This window comes from Gasterosteus aculeatus, chromosome 4 (genome assembly GCF_964276395.1).
Source record: "Gasterosteus aculeatus chromosome 4, fGasAcu3.hap1.1, whole genome shotgun sequence".
Lineage (NCBI taxonomy): Eukaryota > Metazoa > Chordata > Actinopteri > Perciformes > Gasterosteidae > Gasterosteus > Gasterosteus aculeatus.
The window spans coordinates 2,777,043-2,795,369 of record NC_135691.1 but is presented as its reverse complement, the minus strand read 5'-3'; the positions used below and the strand labels follow the sequence as shown (position 1 = coordinate 2,795,369).

Below are 18,327 nucleotides of genomic sequence, written 5' to 3'. Positions count from 1 at the left end.
TGACTATCAGATACGATATATGTGAGGATCAGCAGCCCCCCAACAGGATTAACAACTGATTCCTGCATAAATAATCAGTGTTTGTCCTCCGACTATTAACACGCAGGCTTTTCCAATATGATGCATCTCTTCCTAGAGGAGACGAGTGACAGGCGCTGCACACAGGGTCATAAAAAAATGATACGGTGAATTGGCTTTTCTTATTTTTCCCCAGCTGAGGGGTATGAAATTAAAGCATTACTTCCTTGCAATTATCGTAAAAGCAAAAATATAATAATCAGTTGTGATCATTTTAATGTGAAAAATCGAATATACAAAATCATTTCTTTCTCATTCTGTTGCTGTGAAATACAACACACTTATAAAAAGTCAATATTAAAATGATTCTCTCTTTAGTTAAGATATAACATGATCAGTTTGGGATGCAGTAAAGCTAAAAGAAGTATTCCAGGATGCAGCACAAGCTTTAATAGCGTCTCAGCACGAGTGTTCATTAAAGTGCACTTTACTGTACAGTGTTGTTCTGACCTGCGTGGTGAAAACTGCATGTATAATATATATATATATATATATATATATATATATATATATATATATATATATATATACATACACACACTGTATATGTGTAAATATACACACACGAGCGAACGCTCTGGTTACTGACAGTGAGCAGCGGGAGTAAAGTAAAGTGAAACAAAGGATGCAGGAGTCCAAAGCGCGCTGATATCACACAGGAAAGAAATCTCCGTGCCACAAGAATGATTCTGTGTAATAGAAAAAGGTGAAGAAAAAAGGCTTCGGGGAGAAAAGGTAGAGGTTTTTTTTCAAAATGATTCCTGTTCATTTCATCACAAACATTTTTACATTCAAACTACCAAAAAGGAAAAGAAAAATCAACACGTTAGCTTGATTTTTCACCATTTTTGGATGAAATTAACTAAATAATTGAGAAAATAATTGGCAGATTTATGGATTTAAAAAAAAAAAAACAAGTAGTTGCAGTAACATTTAATTATTAGTTCTACAAACACTTTGCAAAGTGTCTTGAAATCAATACTAGTATAAGTGTTAGCAGCATGATGCGTACGTGTCGGTTCTTACGTTGTCTTCAGGTCTGCAGCCGGGAACACGAGGTGGGAGCCGCATGCGTTTGCGTGTCACTTAGCGCACCTGAATCGGGACTCGAGAAAGACTCGCGAGTGACGGCGAGTCATCGTCGGCGCGGCGTTGAGGTTACCGCGCCTCTGCACCGCTGGGGATTTTCTGATTTTTACATTTGAAAAGCAAACCGGGGGCCGACAATCCTCCACTTCCTCTCCCTCTCACAAACACAGCAGACACACACACATCTGCTCATTTCAGAGCACCACGTCCTTATCTGGCTGTGTGATATTCAATGTGCTTCAGGTATCAGGACACCAACCTATGCAGATGAGACCAAGGGAACAATGTCTCGCAGACCACATACTGTGGCTGCCGGCTTTGACTTCTCGGCACAAAGACGGAATTGTTAAAAACATTTCCTGAAACCTTTTATGTGGAGGCAGAGCTAAAAAGCTGCTAGCTTAGCATAAAGGCTGGAAAACGCTAGCCGGGCTCAGGAGACGCGTCTCACAAACACCTCTGAAGGGCACTAATTAACACATTTTATATTGTTTGTTCAATCGGAACAAAAAAGAGGAATTTATATTCTGCAAGTATTTCCTATCAGTGAAACTCGGGGAAGTTCTCAGTCGTGACTTTGCACAGATGTTCCAGGAATAGAAATAGACTGGAAACAGCTGCTCTCTTTAAAGTTAGAAAATATCCCGACCAGATCTGCGACAAATGTCTTTAATATTTTAATGAAGCGAGGTTTGTGTCGCGGCAATCGGTATTACGTTTTTTACATTTTCTATGGTTTTTGAGGTTTGCCGTATAGCGTTTGGCTCCAATCAGTGCGCTTCACGCGAGGCCGACGCCGCTGCTGAGAGCCGCAAAATCGGAGCCGCAGCGAATTGTTTGTTGCTGCAGTCGGGAACCAAACGGCGAATGAATCCGAGACGACCCGGAGTGAGTTCATGGCTCAACTAATCACGACTGAAGCAACTATTTAGCGCGTTTCTATGAAGTCAAACTCTTTATCTTAAGATCAGTGTGCGATTTCTCTCCTCAGGTTTTTCATGTATACAGCTGACAAAGAGCTGTGGTGATCCGTCACTTAGAGGCCCAAGCCCTCCGGTGCTTGAACTGCCGGTCTGGCTTTTACATCTGGAACTCTTGAAGAACCAACACAACTTCTCCAACGGTTCATTTCTATTGGAAGGTAGAACTTTTGGTCGCGCTCGAACTCATCTCAGCAACAAGTGCGGCGACAGCTTGCACGGCGTCGACGTCGCGTTCCTCCACGAAAGCGGATGATTTGTGAGGCGTTTCAACACAAATATACCCAATAATTTCCCCATTTTCCAGACTGCAGTTTACATTTACATGTCTATTTAAATAGCACAGTCCGCTAGTAGAGGCCTGTGATGAAATGGTTAGAAAGAGGTTGCCGGCAGTTGCGTTTGATTTGGCACCGATGTTCAACAACCACATGCAGAGAGAAAAGTATTGTTAGAGGAAGGAGAGATACCAATTTTCTCTCTGACAGGACACTCAGTCGAGCGCCAAGCGGGATGTTCGACTCGGCGGTCCGCGGCGTCTCCTCAGGCGCGTGCATTCTTTTCCTTTCTCACAGGTGTTAAAATGCATTTTTTGGGGGAAAAATGTAAGATAACAATAACTTAAGTGGAAGTAGAAAAGGCGAGATTGTGAGATTGTGCCTCTCAGCCACTGGATCTTATTGGGAGTGACACCCGGGTGGCAACTGCCGCTTTACGAAAATGAAAAATGTCAACGTATAAACGTAATACGACGTGTGTGACGGGTGCGTGTGATGCTCGCTGTTCGACACACGCATGTGACCCGCGGATCAGTTGGACAGCTCAAGGTTAACGCGCGCGATAAAGGTTTACTGACACCTTTATCCGACAATCTTCATTAAAAAATACAATCAGGACATCGCGCTGTTCTGGTTCTCTGTCTGATTTCTGACAAAGTTACATGGAAATCACTCAATCCGAGTCACATTGAGATTATGATGCGTGTTTGACGGTTCACTGCTGTAAGAGCGGTTGAAATAACTTTTGGGTCAGCGGAGACCAGCTGTTACAATCAAACAACAATGTAAACCACCACTGATCCGGGATTAAAACTCCATTTTTCCTTTCCTGGTTATCCGATTGCTGATCCGATCCAAACTGTGGCTTTGGTGAACCGTTGCAGGACGGTGAAGGTTGAGTAGATGAAAAAAAAGTCCCAAACGCACATTAAACAAGGACACAAACTCGCCAAAACGTTTGAACTGAAGGGGCCGAGCGAGCGTTTGCACTTACTGTATCTCTTTGGTCCGTCCTCGAGGCAGAAGGAGAGCGTAAGAGTGGCGTCCTCCTCAAAGAACTCCGTAGCGAAGGCGTCCCACCACAAACTGTCACTTTCCTGTTGATGGACATCAAAGAACACTCGGGTTAGACGGAGGCAGGTCGGGGTTTCATCCAAATCTTGTCTGTTCTAAACGCGCTTTGGGACAATCCGGGTCGGTATGAACATGTTTATTATTTTCTATTTTTTAATAACCAAGAGTGTTCCCTTCATCCAGGTTGTTGCACTTGCGCTGCGGCATTTTTACATAAATTCAATATCGATTCGTTCAGATCAGATAAACGTGTTTGTGACCATTCCCGCTTTTCTATGAGACAAGATGAATGAAGAACATTGTTACTTGATACACGAAGCCGTCGGCGCAGCAGGGCAAGTATTACCTTTACTCTAGATTGATGTCCGTTTTCTTTCATGAAAAGGGCTTTTATGAGCTTTGTTTAAATCAATGTTCTTACATTTGGGTTTGAAAAAGGGTTCGAGTCTGAATACATGATGACAAGCACGTAAAAGACTCTTTTATGAAGCTTTATGGAGAGATAAGAAGAAAAAGGTTGACGGCCACAAAAAGAAATAAAACGCATTTAAAATCGCGTCTATAAATCAGGTTGTTGGCTGCCGGCCTCAGTAGTCACGGTACAGAGTATACGGGTCCACGTAGAGCCAAACGCTCGGCAACCTTTACTTTTCTTAAGCGCGGACTTCGGGGGATCCGGGCCTCGGGCCCCTGCAAGTCCAACAGCTTTATTTTCACCGCTGCTTCTACTTTTCACAGCAGGTGACTTTTGCCTTCAAGAGAGCTCTTCACGTCGTTATGACACATCAATCGACATGGTTATGATATTCTGAGTTGTTGTGTCCAGTAGTGGTGCTGGGGACCGTGGATGTATCAATGAGGAAACACAATACGTTTTCACACAGTGACAATAGCGACTTTAAACTATCCTTGAGGTTGGAAAACCAGCTGCTATGTGGCAAAGAAATAGTAGTAAAAAATAGTAACCTGCTCACAGCGGGTTACTATTTTTGACCTGAAATGATTCCTCCAACAGCCATTCAGCCCCCGGACCCCCACTCCAAAAAAGCCCTCAGGTCATGACCCCCCCCCTCTGCTCCCCGGCCCTCGCCCCTGCAGCCCCCCCGACGTTTGGCAGACGCTGATTTCCTCCGACGCGCTACGACTGATCACTGCGCTGCGTTCAGGGACGGCGAGCACTTCCCAGATGTTGACAATTAGCGGCGTCGCCATGGAGCCCGATGAGCGGCGACCGGGGGGGGCCCCCCCCCGCGCGGGGTCAGCTCCTCTCAGACGCGGAGGAGATGTGGTCAGGAGGACGGAAGTAATCCAGCTGCGGCGTGAAGGTCCTGAGGATGGACAACTGGGAGCAGCTTCATGTGGCAAATGGAAGACACCGTTTTCTTTTTCCTATAAAGGACAATCAGTTTTTTTTTCTCCACCACAGATGATGCAAAAGAGACATCCGTCTTTCCATAGTTGATTCATTTAACAACCTTTTTTTTGATTAATTGTTTAATCATTTGGTCCACGGACTGTTTTAAAAAATAAATAAAAGTGACAATCATCACAATTACCAAGATGTGAAATTACCAACTGACTTTTTTCTTCATTAATTGACTTAATTAATTGTTCTTGTTGATCGATGGAACCATAACGGAAGACTAAAGTTACGGTAGCAGTTATGGCCTCACGTCTATCCTTTGTCACTTCGGTATCATGACTCCTTTTCCCAAATGTGACAATTGTGCAAAGTCCCTCCCAAACTGGGCCGACTGGGCCGCAACCATCATCCAGTGGAGTGAAGAGGTTGACCAGTAGTGAGAGCTCCCCCACTGGGTCGATCCGTGTACTGTGTGGAGACGTGCCACCTTTCATCTGCGTATGCACACGCTTCACCAGCCAGCTGCCCGCTGGGAACGGACCGCTCAGCTGCCTGTGTGTGTGTGTGTGTCTGTGTGTGTGTGTGTGTGTGTGTGTGTGTGTGTCTCATAGTGAGAATCAGCTGGTGTCTGTTTCATATGAATACATCTATTTCACAAGAGACTGACGCAGGAGGACTGTGGTGCTGCTCGACCCATGATGCAGCACCAGGAGGGGACCAGACATATATATATATAATATATATATATATATATTATATATATATGCAGTTTATATGTGTGTATTTTTTTGGATTTACCCACACACAGCAGATCTTTGATCGGCTCAACTTTGACCCTGAAATCTGCTCCTTGAATTAGTTAGAATGACAGAAACAAAAAAAACAACAATATAATTATATATCAACATAATTAATGCCATTTAAAAGTAACTGCTAAAGAAATAAAGTATTCACATGCTACTCTATAATTCCTTTTTTTTCTCCATCACATAGTTATGTATCGCGCAAACTCAAACACACCGATTATAGTTTTATTACTTGAAGTTCAGCGGTTACACTTTTCTTTTCTGGCGCCGAGCACAAAACCTTCCAGCTGAACTCTCCCAGCTGCTGAGACGGGTTTTTGGATTTCATGAAGAATTGTGATCTTCTTTTTGACACAAACTGACGTAAAGTGCTGCTGTCGTCGCTCGCTCTTTTAAAGACTCTCCATTAAGCTTCCTCTTGCTGTTTTAATGAAGTGTTTTACTTAAGCTCCCACTTCTCTTCTTCTACACAATTCTGTCTTCCATAAAATCCATCTGATTCAGTTTAACATTCCCCATGTTGAGATTTTCTCTTCCCACAAACTGCTTTTGTATCAAAAGAGTTGGTTTGGAGGGTCTAGTAATATTTTGCTGCGCGGGGGTCAAAGCATGGAGCATTTAGCTAAAACCCAAACCAACCAGACCCCTCATGGCAATTCACACTCCTCTATAAATGAAGCTAAACGTCAGAATCTTTCCATTAAACGCAGGCGATGCTCTATTTACAACCAGTAACCATTAATCCTCCAAAGCTGGAGCTCTGGGCAGCTTCTTGGCCGGACCCTCGCCAAGTTGTAGAAAACGTGGCTGGCTGCGTTTGGCTCGGCTCTGAAGGCGGAGCAGCAGCTGAACCCGAGCCAGGCGGGTACAGAGAGCCGCTGAAGACCCGGCCAGTGGACGCCGGGCCACGCGGATCCCTCCGGGGCGGAAGCGGGCGCGGCCGCGCCCCCCGAGCCTCCCGGTGCCACGGATGTGGTCTTCCCTTCCGATCCCTCGAACCTCCGAAGGACACGGGGACAGGAGCTGTGCCGCAAATGAGGCGTATGCACCACAAATACCCCGTGAGTCTCCCATCGTCTCCTCGCCGGGCAGACAGCGTCCCGCCTTCACCCGCGACTCCTCTCTGACGGACCACGCGGCGTGACGATGTTCGTCGTCGAGCCCTACGGATCAGGCCGCCCACGGAGGGACCCGAGGTGAACGGGCGCAGCCGTGACGGCCGGCGGGGCTCCGATGAATCGAACGGATCGCGCGCCGTCTGAGGGGGATTTATCAATTGTGTCAATCGCCACGAAACCACCAGAGCCGGCCGGCCGGCGAGGATTTGCGGCAAATCCAGAGGATTGGAGGGACGGCATATAGAGAGGATCCTCCGTAAATAGCAAGAGAGCCGAGGGCTGAGACACAGGGTGGCGAGGCAGACAGAGAGGGACGTTCTCCATCGCGTTGTGAAGCCGTTCGCGTTCCCCCCAAAAACACCCGCTCTGTGTTTTACATTTTTTCCAAGCGAGCCTTTGTCAGTCCCCCCCACCCCCAAACCCCACCGCCCCTCCCGTCCGCCCGCCTGCTGTTGCGTCCAGCATCTTGTGGCAGAAAAGCCTCCAAGTGTAGGCGTGTCTGGGGCCTGACCTTGGAGAATTACCAATGTCTGAACCCCCATTCAGCGGCTGAATAGGCGACTGGTGGGCCCAGGATGTTTTAGTGTTGTCAGAGACTCAAGGAGCTGCAGGTTATCGGGGAGCACGACGACTTAGCAGAACAACGCGCCGCGGAGACGCCTTCAGCCAGGTAGCTTTTGTTCGGGCGTTTGCCGAAGGCCACTGACAGATGCAGCGCTTTGAAATGAAGTCCATTGAAATTGCGAATATATATATAAATAAATACATAAAAGGAATATATTTTCTTTACAGAGAAGGTCACTTCTCCTGAAACTTGGTAAGTAGCTGATTACTTACATTAAAACAAATGTAGAAGTTTTCTTCCTATTGGTCTGAAAGAACACATCTAATGGTAAAATACCTAAAAATCCCAAAATGTGCCGGTGGATGATAAATAGTGTTTTTGCCTGTAGCGTCTTGCTACTTTCCCCGTTTTAAATATTTCTAAAATTAATATTTTTGAGCTTTGGACTGTTGGACACAAAAAAAAAAAAAAAAATTAAATGAGACCAATTTTGGCTCTGCGACTTTTTCCCCTAATGCACCTTAACCGATCAAACTGCAGTGTGAAATCCCCAGACGTGGTGACCAATTTCCAAGACTTCCCCACACATGCAGGCGCTGTTTAGGGGTCCTCGGGATAACAAAGCAGACGCCCCCCCCCTCCTTTAGAGCACATGGGCAACATTGCTTTGCTCAGGTCGGACTGACTGCACACACCCATGTTTCAGCCCAGGTTCCCCCCCTGCAATGCAAACGTCACATGTTGCTGCATTTGGCCGCCTCACAGCCGCCAGCATTATGCAAACGAGGAGGAATGAATGCGGCACCGGTGGAGGGGGTGGGTTGGGGGCTGGTGTACGGGGGGGGGGGTTGGGGGGGCGGAGGCATCGCCCTTGAACAGCCACCGTAACCGAGAATGAACTTTCTCATGTAGATGAAGTCAGAGGGGAAGTTCCCACATTTAATTGCACGCCTGCCAACGAACTCGGGCCTCGTTACGACTCTCACGGAGCGCCAGACGCACACGCTGGCTGACGGGGGGAACCGCTGAAGGTTTACACTCATTCCCTTTATTTTCCTCAATCTTTTTGTACAGAAAAACAGAACAAAAAAATTCTCTGAAGTGCAAACCTGAATCCTCTGGCGACCCCTCAGATTCGTCTTGTGACCCCACCGAGGGGGAAACACTAGATTACAGGATTTGCGGCTTTACGCCGTTTGATTCCATTGTGAATTCAATATCTTTGGACTAAACGGCCTATTTGAAGATATAACTTTGGAAATCTCTTTTACAGTCGTTTACGATTAAAGGTCCCATTTGGTAAAATGTGAGCTTCCCAGAGCCTATTTTATTACAAAGCGTTATTATCTGAAGTACTGTGAATGTATTAAAATGTTCAATCTGTAGAGAAATACACAAAGCCTTCGTACAGAAGCTGTGCTATTAATGAGCGATCAGGATTTCCATCATCAAGAGAGACAATTCAACAGGTTTTATTTATTTCCTGTCGCAGTGCTTGTGAACAGGTGCCTTCTAAACCCCATACAAATATAATATTGAATAAATTAAAACAAAATCTATGAATTTTTACCTTCTCTTAAAACGTTTGATTTGAATAATTACATTGTGGAAACGCTGCAGACTATGTTTGCATAAATATCCCATAATGCAATGCACATTACGTTCATAAGTAACAATACATTAAAACATGTGTAAACAGGTCCAATCAGAAACCAGATTCACGAGCACGAACTGAGAAATGAGTCTACTTTGATTACACAATAAAAATACAAAAAAAACCACAATCATTCATTTCAGCTCGATTTATAAAAAACCCTGAATGGTTCAAACCCAAAGAAAAGCAACAAATAAATCAATATGCACCAGCCGACACGCTGTATTAGGACACCGTGTTGAGTGACAACAAACATCAATAACGATGAAAATTATAAAACAACAACAAAATGCATGAATGATGAAGCAGGGAAGTCAAATTATTTACAGCACCCAGGAGAAATCGCAGGCCGAGAGGAAGCGAGTGACTTGGACACAATAACACTTCTCTACAAACAATCCCGCCTGTCTACTCGTCCACGGCGAAGCTATTCGGACCGCTGAACAATCACCACGCCGCCAACCAGAAACTCGATCCACACGGGATTCATCACATCCTCGCTCCTGTTCCGCTAAAGGCTAACGGCAGCTAGCGCCAACTTTAAAACACAAATGTATTTCAGTGCCATATTCTGTCTGTCTCGGGGCGGAATGGATCATTTAATGATGAAGTTGTTCATTATTATTTTGAATCAACTGATGCTTTTTAATTTCCGTGTCAAAATAACTGCATTTACACTGTAATAACTACCGATCCTGAATCATTACGGATGAACGAAATCCTTTGACAGTGACTCCAGTGTGCGCGCAGTGCGGCCTTTAGCTGTAACGCGTTGCATCGCTTCAGATCGTGCACGAGGCTTCAGGGCCCTGCAGAGACGCGCCGGCTGCAGAGCTCGTCACGCCACACGTGATGGGGTTGCAGGTTTCAGTTTGCGGGAGTCTCCGCTGCAATGCCAGCGGCCTCACAGCGCTTCAGCGTCTTGCTCGGTGACACGTCGGCAGCTTGGCTCCCGCTGGTTAACCTGTTGGTTCATGTTTGCGGTTTGCTAAAGCAAAAGGCATCGGGATAAACAGTGAACTACATCAAGAGTCCAACAGCTGATGAGCAAAGTGATGAAACAGGCGGAAAGCGGCACAGAGCGCCGTCTGGCTCCCGCCGGAGCTGAAGAGCAGCGCGTCTCCCCCGGTGCTCAACTGATGAAATATTACCGTGTGTTTATACAGCACAAGTGAATCTACTTGAATACAAGTTGTGTGGGAACTCCAAGACGGAGTGATATAAGAACCGATCAATCACAGATTAGAAACTGCATAGACGATCTGTAGTTTTTTCTCGAGTTCGGCACAAATAGGCGTATAAACAAGAGGCATCCCAGCAAAAACAGATACCGGCCAACATTGCTAAAAGAAAATAAAAACTAAGCAGGCCGAGAGCAGAGTTCCTGGAAATGAAGAAACGAATGAAGAACTGAAAACTTGGCAATCCTCCCGAGAGGCTTCATCAAAAGTCCGTGAGTTGGCACAGGTGGATGATGGATGGGCCAATAAAACCTAAGGAGACCCATATTCACTTCCTGCTTCCTGTCACGGTCATTGTTGGTTTCTTTAAATCACCACCGCATCTTTTCTTGAATCTTGCCCAGTGTTTTTGTGCCTAAAACCAAATGTGTCATTTCGCACACTCATCCCGAAGAGAGAGAGAGATGCGTAAACGTGAAGCAACAGCTCCCGTTTTAAACTATTCCTTCATCCATTACCTTTTATTACTCAGGATGCTTAGAGACACTTTCAACGCAAGCCCGCGACCTCTGCGTTTGACCCTCTGACCACATCTGCAGGGAGACAACAACAGGACATGCGGCGACTACGTGTTATCTGAGCGACGGTGCAGCCTGGAAGGAACCGGAGGGGAAGGGGGGGCAGGAAAAAGGTGGGTCTATTGTCCCGGCTTCCTGCTGCATCTGAGCGCCGCTCATTGTTTCTCCAGGGGCTTTTTTTTTTTTTTCGTAGGATTTTATGGGCACGTCCTCTCGGCGCATCGCCATGTACAGCGCGGCGTTGCTGGACCAACAAATGCGTCCGTTGTGTGAATGTGTCACATGAAATAAAGACATTGGAGGAGATCTCATCCAAACCTGCTCGTGTATCTTTTTACTATGTGTTTATTTCATATCCTTTAATTGCTATTATTACTTTTATTACCAGCAGCCACAGCGGCACTGTCTTCGTCTCGTGACTGTGAGTGTTTATATTCCTTCCTGGGGGGAGATTTCATGCGTGCAGAAGCATGCGTGTAGGAGGCAGTCAGACTTTACAGGTGTGGAGCTTGAAGATGGATTGTGGACATTTAAGGGGCAGAGAGGAAGGGGTTAAGATTCATTTCATTGGCACATTTGAAAGATAAACGAATATAATATGATTGAAATAAAATGAAAACAGGTAGCTTTTTGAATACTGACTTAAATCAATTACAATGATCCGTTTAATCGTTCATGATTAGCTGTGAACACTCTTCATCTTTCCTTACATTGCTTTTTAGTTGAAATGAAACAGTTCTTGAGTCGCGTTACATTTCATTTGGAGTCACGTTTTTGTCTCCATCTGAGTCAAAAACCTGCTCTTCTTTGCAGCATTTCCCTCTGCGGGTCTCTGTGCGAGTTGTCTTTGAGAAATGTTGCCTACCTGCCGAAGAACTACAAAAGAGGTTTTGAGTCCTCTGCCAGATGTTCATTTTTCTGTCCTTGGACGGATTTAGTCACATCCTGCAGCTGTGTAAGATGTAGTCACATAATATGGTCCAAATATCCGTCACTGTATATTCTGTATGAGTGGTTTAATTATCGTCCCCGGTGCGTTTGAATAAGGGTGAACATCGTTTAGCTCTGCTGTGAAATTGTATGTTTTTTACATTAAAAAGCAGCTTTTTAATGGCAACATGAATTCAGCTAATTTAACAAATTTTAGGAAAAGGTGTTTTTTTCCCATCCTTTTCATCATCCAGCAGCATGATCCTTTCATTTGGATGGGGGGGGGGGGGGGGGGGGGGTGTCAGATAAGGAAGTTGAATTAATGCATTCGGTCCTTTTGGAGGCTGCATTAGGAAAATATAAAATTTGATTTAATTGTAAACGCAGAGTAACATTTTAAAAACAGACGTCTGTTCACTGTGAATCATGAATACAACAATAAATAAATAATACTGCTGTCAATAACAATTTAGGACTCTATTGTTTTGTTGAGTGGGAAGACGCTTCAATTGTGATTTATTTAATTTAAATGTATTTGAAAATGTAATATCAACACTGTCTAATCAATACTTTGATCTTAATCCATTAATAATACATTATAGCTGCGATTATCTTCTGTGTCACTGAGGCTGATTTGAATAGAAAACAAGGATTAACTTCTAAACATCTACAACACATGAAGACTGGCTGGCCTCACCCACTGCTGACACGTGTTTTAATAATTGTTTAATAGATTTTAAAGCCTTTTGTTGAGTTCTACATCATTAGTGACACACTTCGGTGATACCTGCAGTGGCTTGTTTTCCCCGATGCCAGATAAATCCAACGGTAATGGTTCAGATAAGGGCAGCGCGATACACCTTTCTGTAATTACTCTCTTTCTCACTGTAAAAAGTGTCGCTGCACCCGAGAGTTTAAACGTTTTAGGGCGTCGACACCATCGCCTGGTGGTTTATATATTTTCGCGTCGACTGGCAAAAGATTCAGAATCATTTTGGGATTAGATATATAATATAGTAGATTAACATGAAATCCTGGGTTTGTTTGATTTGAATGCGGATTGAAAATACTTACTTGTAGTATTGTTCATCATTTTCACAACAATCTCGATTGGTTTGGTCTGAGTAGAGATGTCGGCCATAGAGATGTTGCTTTTCTTTAGAATAGAAACCGATTAATTGGCCCCCAGCTTGTGGGGCTCGAAGCGCCAGAAACGTACATGTTGTAAGGAACTAATGTCTACAACAGCAAGCTTTCTAGATTCTCTTCAGGAAACCGGCTCGTGATTTCTTCAATTTTTTGTTGCTGGGGGACAAAGTCTCCTCATGTTGACGAGGACAGACAGATAATACAGATACAGAGACAGATAAATACAGATAATTACCGATAACCTCCAACACTCAAAACCGTCCACATTCATAAACAGCTGGAAGAATCCAGCTTGTCTTCATGTTAAAGTGAACGGAATATCTGAATATTTCTTTTTGCATCATATTTTGACGCTTTACAGCACAAACAGCAATAATCTCGCTGCCGAGTCATTGACGAAAACCATCACTTGAAAAGCCGCCACTTCCCGTGCGTGTTCTCTCCGGGGGCCCAACTTGAATCCTCCATCCGGCTCAGGGCCAAGCCGACCTTGCACACCGTGAGCCCGTCCATGTCGACCTGACACGTCACATCCACCTCGCCAGAGCGAACGCTCCGGTTTCCTCCGGTTCCACCGTCGAGCCGATGAGTCAGGTCCTCGGTCCCCGTTATGAATGACGAGCGCGCCACTACCGACGGGCCACGGAGACGAGAATCCAGCGGACGTGTTGGGAGTGTTCCCATCAGGCCCCGCGGCTCTTATTGCTGCGCCTCCACTAAAATGCTTTTGTTTTGCTTCCGTTTCACCTCCTGCTGTTGTAGTTTTACTCGCAGCGTCATTCCGCGCCGCCTCCGCCGAATATTAACGGCGTGCATGCTTAATGGCCTCACGCCCCGGCCGAAGCCCGGCCCGGGCTCCTCCTCTGAATGTTAATCCGCCGCCTCATTTGCATACGCTTAAGCGTCAAATTCCGCCCCCAACAAATCACCGGAGCCGCCTCCGTGTGCGGCGAGGGGGCCCGGGAACAACGCGTCCGCGGCGTCGAATCCACATCAAAGCCCGTTTAGATTGCCGGGTCACAGCGGGTTCACGCGGTGCAAAGTGAAGGTAATGGGATAGCAGACGGCCCCCGCTGCAGGAATACAGCCAGACAGGTAATAAGTATGAATGCAGCGGGTAATAAGGTCCGGATGGAAACAGACCCCGAGTCATCACGGGCGCGCGGCGGTTTAAGCGGCGGCGCGGTTATCAGGTCAAAGGTGAGAGCTGATCTCGGGCGAGGAGTGTGTGCAGCACTTGTTCTTTTTTTGTTCCTTCTGATTTGTGAGTGCGCGGCGGGTGAAGAGGTTGTTATTGAGAAGGAAGAGGAAAAACAGCCCCTTCAGCACGTTTCACCTAAAAATAAGAATGCTTTGTTAGCGGCAGACAGCACGACATGATATTAGATGGGTCTATTTGGGGAATTTTAATCAGATGAAACGTTGTCAGTGTTAACTACACCTCCCAAAAGGAGGGCATTGTGTCATCTACATCCCTTTGTTCAGCTGGAACAACCAGGCAGTTCACAGAATGACACAACTATTTTAATAATTGATTTAATCATCCCTTTATGTCGGCCTTTTAAAAAGGTCCGACGCGTCAGTTTGTATATGTTTTGGAGGCCTACACTTCACTGCAGGTCTCTCCGCCTACACTTCTTCGCTCAGAGCAACAGCTCCAGGTCCACACAGGACGTGCTCACCCGAAAAGTAAACTACCAACCACCATAAAAGCACCAAACACCCCCCCGGATGGACTCCTACCTCGTGTCTATAACAGCCAACGGGCGTCCAAGGGCGGATTCGCCTCCCGGGAAAGTTCATCTCCCTGACTTTTAAAATCGATTTAACAGAACCAGCAAACATTTCCTGTAAAAAGTTCCATTCGGTGCAGCAAACACTGTGTGTCAGACCTCCAAGCAAAAGAGTGAAACCGCGTCTCCTTCTAATTTAAACACGTTGTTATTTCACCCCCTGCAGGATTCACCGCCTGCTCTGCTGTAGATGTCACTTAGACTCGTGTAGATCACAGCTTCCTCTGGGGGGACAAATTCTCCTCCAAGTGTCGAGTCCTCGAGGCCTCGAGTCCTCGAGTCCTTGAGTCCTGCGCCTGAGACACCAGCCACGCAAATTCAAAAGCACAACCACCAACTTCTACCCAGAGAATGAGTCCGTAACGGGTTTTTAACACGATGATTACTACCACTAATGTACTTGTTAATGCTTTGTCCAACATGATGAAACATAAAACGTTAAAATATTTAAAAACCCAGTTAGCGACAAAATGAAGGCAAAGTCAAATACGTTTCCACATACTTAAAAAGTAGAATTGTAATGCTTTGACAGATAATGATTAAACTGTGTACATGTACAGCGCTGGGCTGTAAGGACAATGTCAACAAAACACAGCAGTAAAAGATTGTATCATTTCAGAAATGACTTAACACAATACTTTGATAAAATTCCAGTTCCCTGCCAGTTGTTTGTATCAGACACAGACGGATATGGATCTGCAACAGCTGCTCGCGGCAAAACCTTGATGAAATATTCAAGACAGCCATCCACCATGACAATTCAGCTATTTCCCTCTAATGGAATCCAGATTTTGGACAAGAAACATTCCAAACTTCCTGTTTTCGTAACAAAAAAAAGATCCTCGTGACCCTGAGCTGATACCGAGGAGGTCTGAATGTGAGCCGAATGCTAAAGCCGCCCTGCAGGAGTCGGACGGAGCAGCGAGAAGCGGCAGAAGGACCCCTTCAGGCGAGCATCGTCATTGCGGGACCAGCGGCCAAAACTCGCCCCGCAGGAAGTGAACCCTCTGCGCTACGACGCTTTCGTGTTTCTACACAGGTTTCACCCTTTTTTTTAAAAACATTTCGGTAAACTCTCAGGAGTTAGAAGGAGACAATTGCATCTTCTACAAGGATCAGTGTAACGGCAGATTCCCACTACAATATTTCACCTAACCCTACAGTATCATTCATTTTCATGCAAGAGGTTTGTGTAAATTGACGGCTACAGTTTTGCATTTGGAGGATAATTGCTGCAGCATTTTGTTAAAAGCCTGAACTGAGCCGTATGGCACATCTGGATGCAAACAATTTTCAAAAGGAAAGCATTTATTTCCCGCTATAAGTCATTACTCCTCTCTCATTATATTCACCACCTGCATTTCAAACAAACAGCGAGCACCTTGCTAAAGAGAAGACAGATTATACACACCAGGAGGAGAATGAAGACGCTATGAACACCGACTGCAACAAAAAACAAATTATATTCTCATGCAATTATATCATTGAGTCTGAGGAGATGGAGGTAATGGTTCAAACCGATGTGTGGCCACCTCATGTTTGTGTGTTTTTAACATCACGTGCTGCACACGCTGGTTCCGTCCTGCCGTGTGTGCGTGCGTGCTGGTGAATTTGTGCGTGTGTGTGTGTGTGTGTGTGTGTGTGTGGTGAATGCACTTGGTTGTGTGTAGCCGGTGTCGAGGTGCACTGGGGCTTCGGACCACTCCGCATGAATAATGCATCAGACCGGGCCGCTGCATCTCGGCAGCATCGCCTCGGCCTGCTCAAAGTTGCAAGTTCATCTTAAGGAAAGTCTCCATGGCTGCTGCAGCAACGGCACGGCCGATACGGAATCTTTTAATTATGATATATTCATCCAGAAAATATTTTAATGTCTCAGTGGGAACAAAATTCCAGCCGTCAAGCATCAGGCGGCACTATTATGGAAAGATCTACATATAAACTGTTGACTTATAGACTGTTAATGTATTTTATAAGTGACCATTCACTGGTCCTCTTATTCTGCTCTGAAATTTGATGAATATTTTTCGGTTCTGGGCTGCAGGTCGGTCTCATCTAGACATCGGTAGAGGTCGCCCACACTGGGAAGCGGTGATATAATTCTTTGCCATTTACTGATATTCCACCAAACCAAAGAAAAAAAGATCAACGACCAATTCAGAAACAATTATGTAGCCCAGTTACATTTGTAAAAGTGAACAGTTAAGCATCAAAAAGGTGCCTTTTTTTTTGCATCGAGCTGCTCTCGTCCCATAAACATGCGTCTGGAGGACAACTTCACATGGTGGATGAACTTCTTAAAGGCACGTTTACACATTCAACATCACAGAACAGATGCTGGGGACAGATGCTTGTCATGTAATTCACAGAGCGATCACCTAAGATTTGGTCTGAATGACACAACTACGGCATCAGGACACTGACACCGAAAGAAGTCACGCTGGAATTACATGACGATCGGCCCGTTTGGCAAATCAGGGTCTCTTTTCATTGACAAAAACACAGCGATGAGTTAAATATCATGAATCCTGCCATCAAACACTTTCCACAGTGGGAAAACTTTGCATTGGTCTCGATCTCGAGGTGTTGCAGTTTTTAACCAAACACATATGCAAATATGCGAATAAAACAGGCAATATGCGAATATGTACACACTCATATTTGAATGCACGTGAAACAGATGCTTATTGTCATATATGTAACTGTCTGCACGTCATCTAAATTTCATCTTAATCTGACGACTTTTCAATTCTAGATAAAAAAATAAATAAGATAAATGTCCTATAAGCAGTTTCACCTGATTTCTCACTTTACAGGTGAATCACCGAATGAATGAAAGTCATGAATTCCCCCTTTTTGAACAACTTAAATATCCTTTTTGTGGCGACTTGATGGTTTTTCTTACAGCGGATTGTTTTCACCCCGCAGCCTGTTTACTTTCCCCTCAGGAATGTTTGCCACTTTTTTTTTTTGCATCCGCGTGGACGGACCGCGATACCGACCCGAACACCCGAACTCCCTCCTCTCTCTCTCTCATCCCGTCCGTCCTCCACGCTCCCTCTCCCACCGGTACCGGTACCGCAGCAGCAGCTACACCCCCCCTCCCCACGGTCGGCTCACCTCTGTGCGCGTCTGCAGCCGCTTGTTCATCTCGTAGATCCGGTACTCGGGCTGGACCATGTAGGGCGCGTGCCTCCTGTAGAAGGGTCCGAACGGAGACGAGTAGAACGGGTCGTGGGTCGGGTTGGACATGGTGGCTCCTGGCGGGGCGCGCGGCGCGATCTCAACATCCAGCGGGCGCAGCGGCAGCGCACATCCGAGCGCGATGCTCTCCAAAGACCCCCAGCAGGAAGCAGCCGCGGTCGAGTCTGAGCTGCACTCTGCAAGTTGGCCTGCCTAGTTCGCCGCTATAGCGTGGTGCTGGAGGAGGAGGGGGGGGGGGAGGAGGGACAGGAGAGAGAAGGGGGGCGGGGGGGGGGAGGGAAGTCGTTTCCTGTTCCCTCAAGACCTACACTCGGTCCTGCACTCTTGCGAGCGAAGTTCAAGTGAGATCTCTGTGTGCGCGTGTTCACGCGCGCCTCTTTGTGTGTTTGCATTGTTCGGCTTTACTTTACGCACAGACACACGCGTGCATTTGCACATGCAAAGTCACCATAAGGTTACAGAATGAAGGACAAGCATCTGCATATGT

At 45.8% G+C, this 18,327-nt stretch overlaps 1 protein-coding gene across 1 annotated transcript in view; it reads right to left on the bottom strand.

Annotated features, from left to right (window-relative positions):
- ldb2a (LIM domain binding 2a) overlaps nt 1-18,045 on the bottom strand; it is a 57,602-nt gene extending 39,557 nt beyond the window's left edge. Inside the window, 2 exon segments of the mRNA XM_078101872.1 lie at nt 3,420-3,522; nt 17,757-18,045. Of these exon segments, the coding sequence (XP_077957998.1) occupies nt 3,420-3,522; nt 17,757-17,888 (235 nt within the window). The 5' untranslated portion in view covers nt 17,889-18,045.
- Between the last annotated feature and the right edge of the window lie 282 nt (nt 18,046-18,327).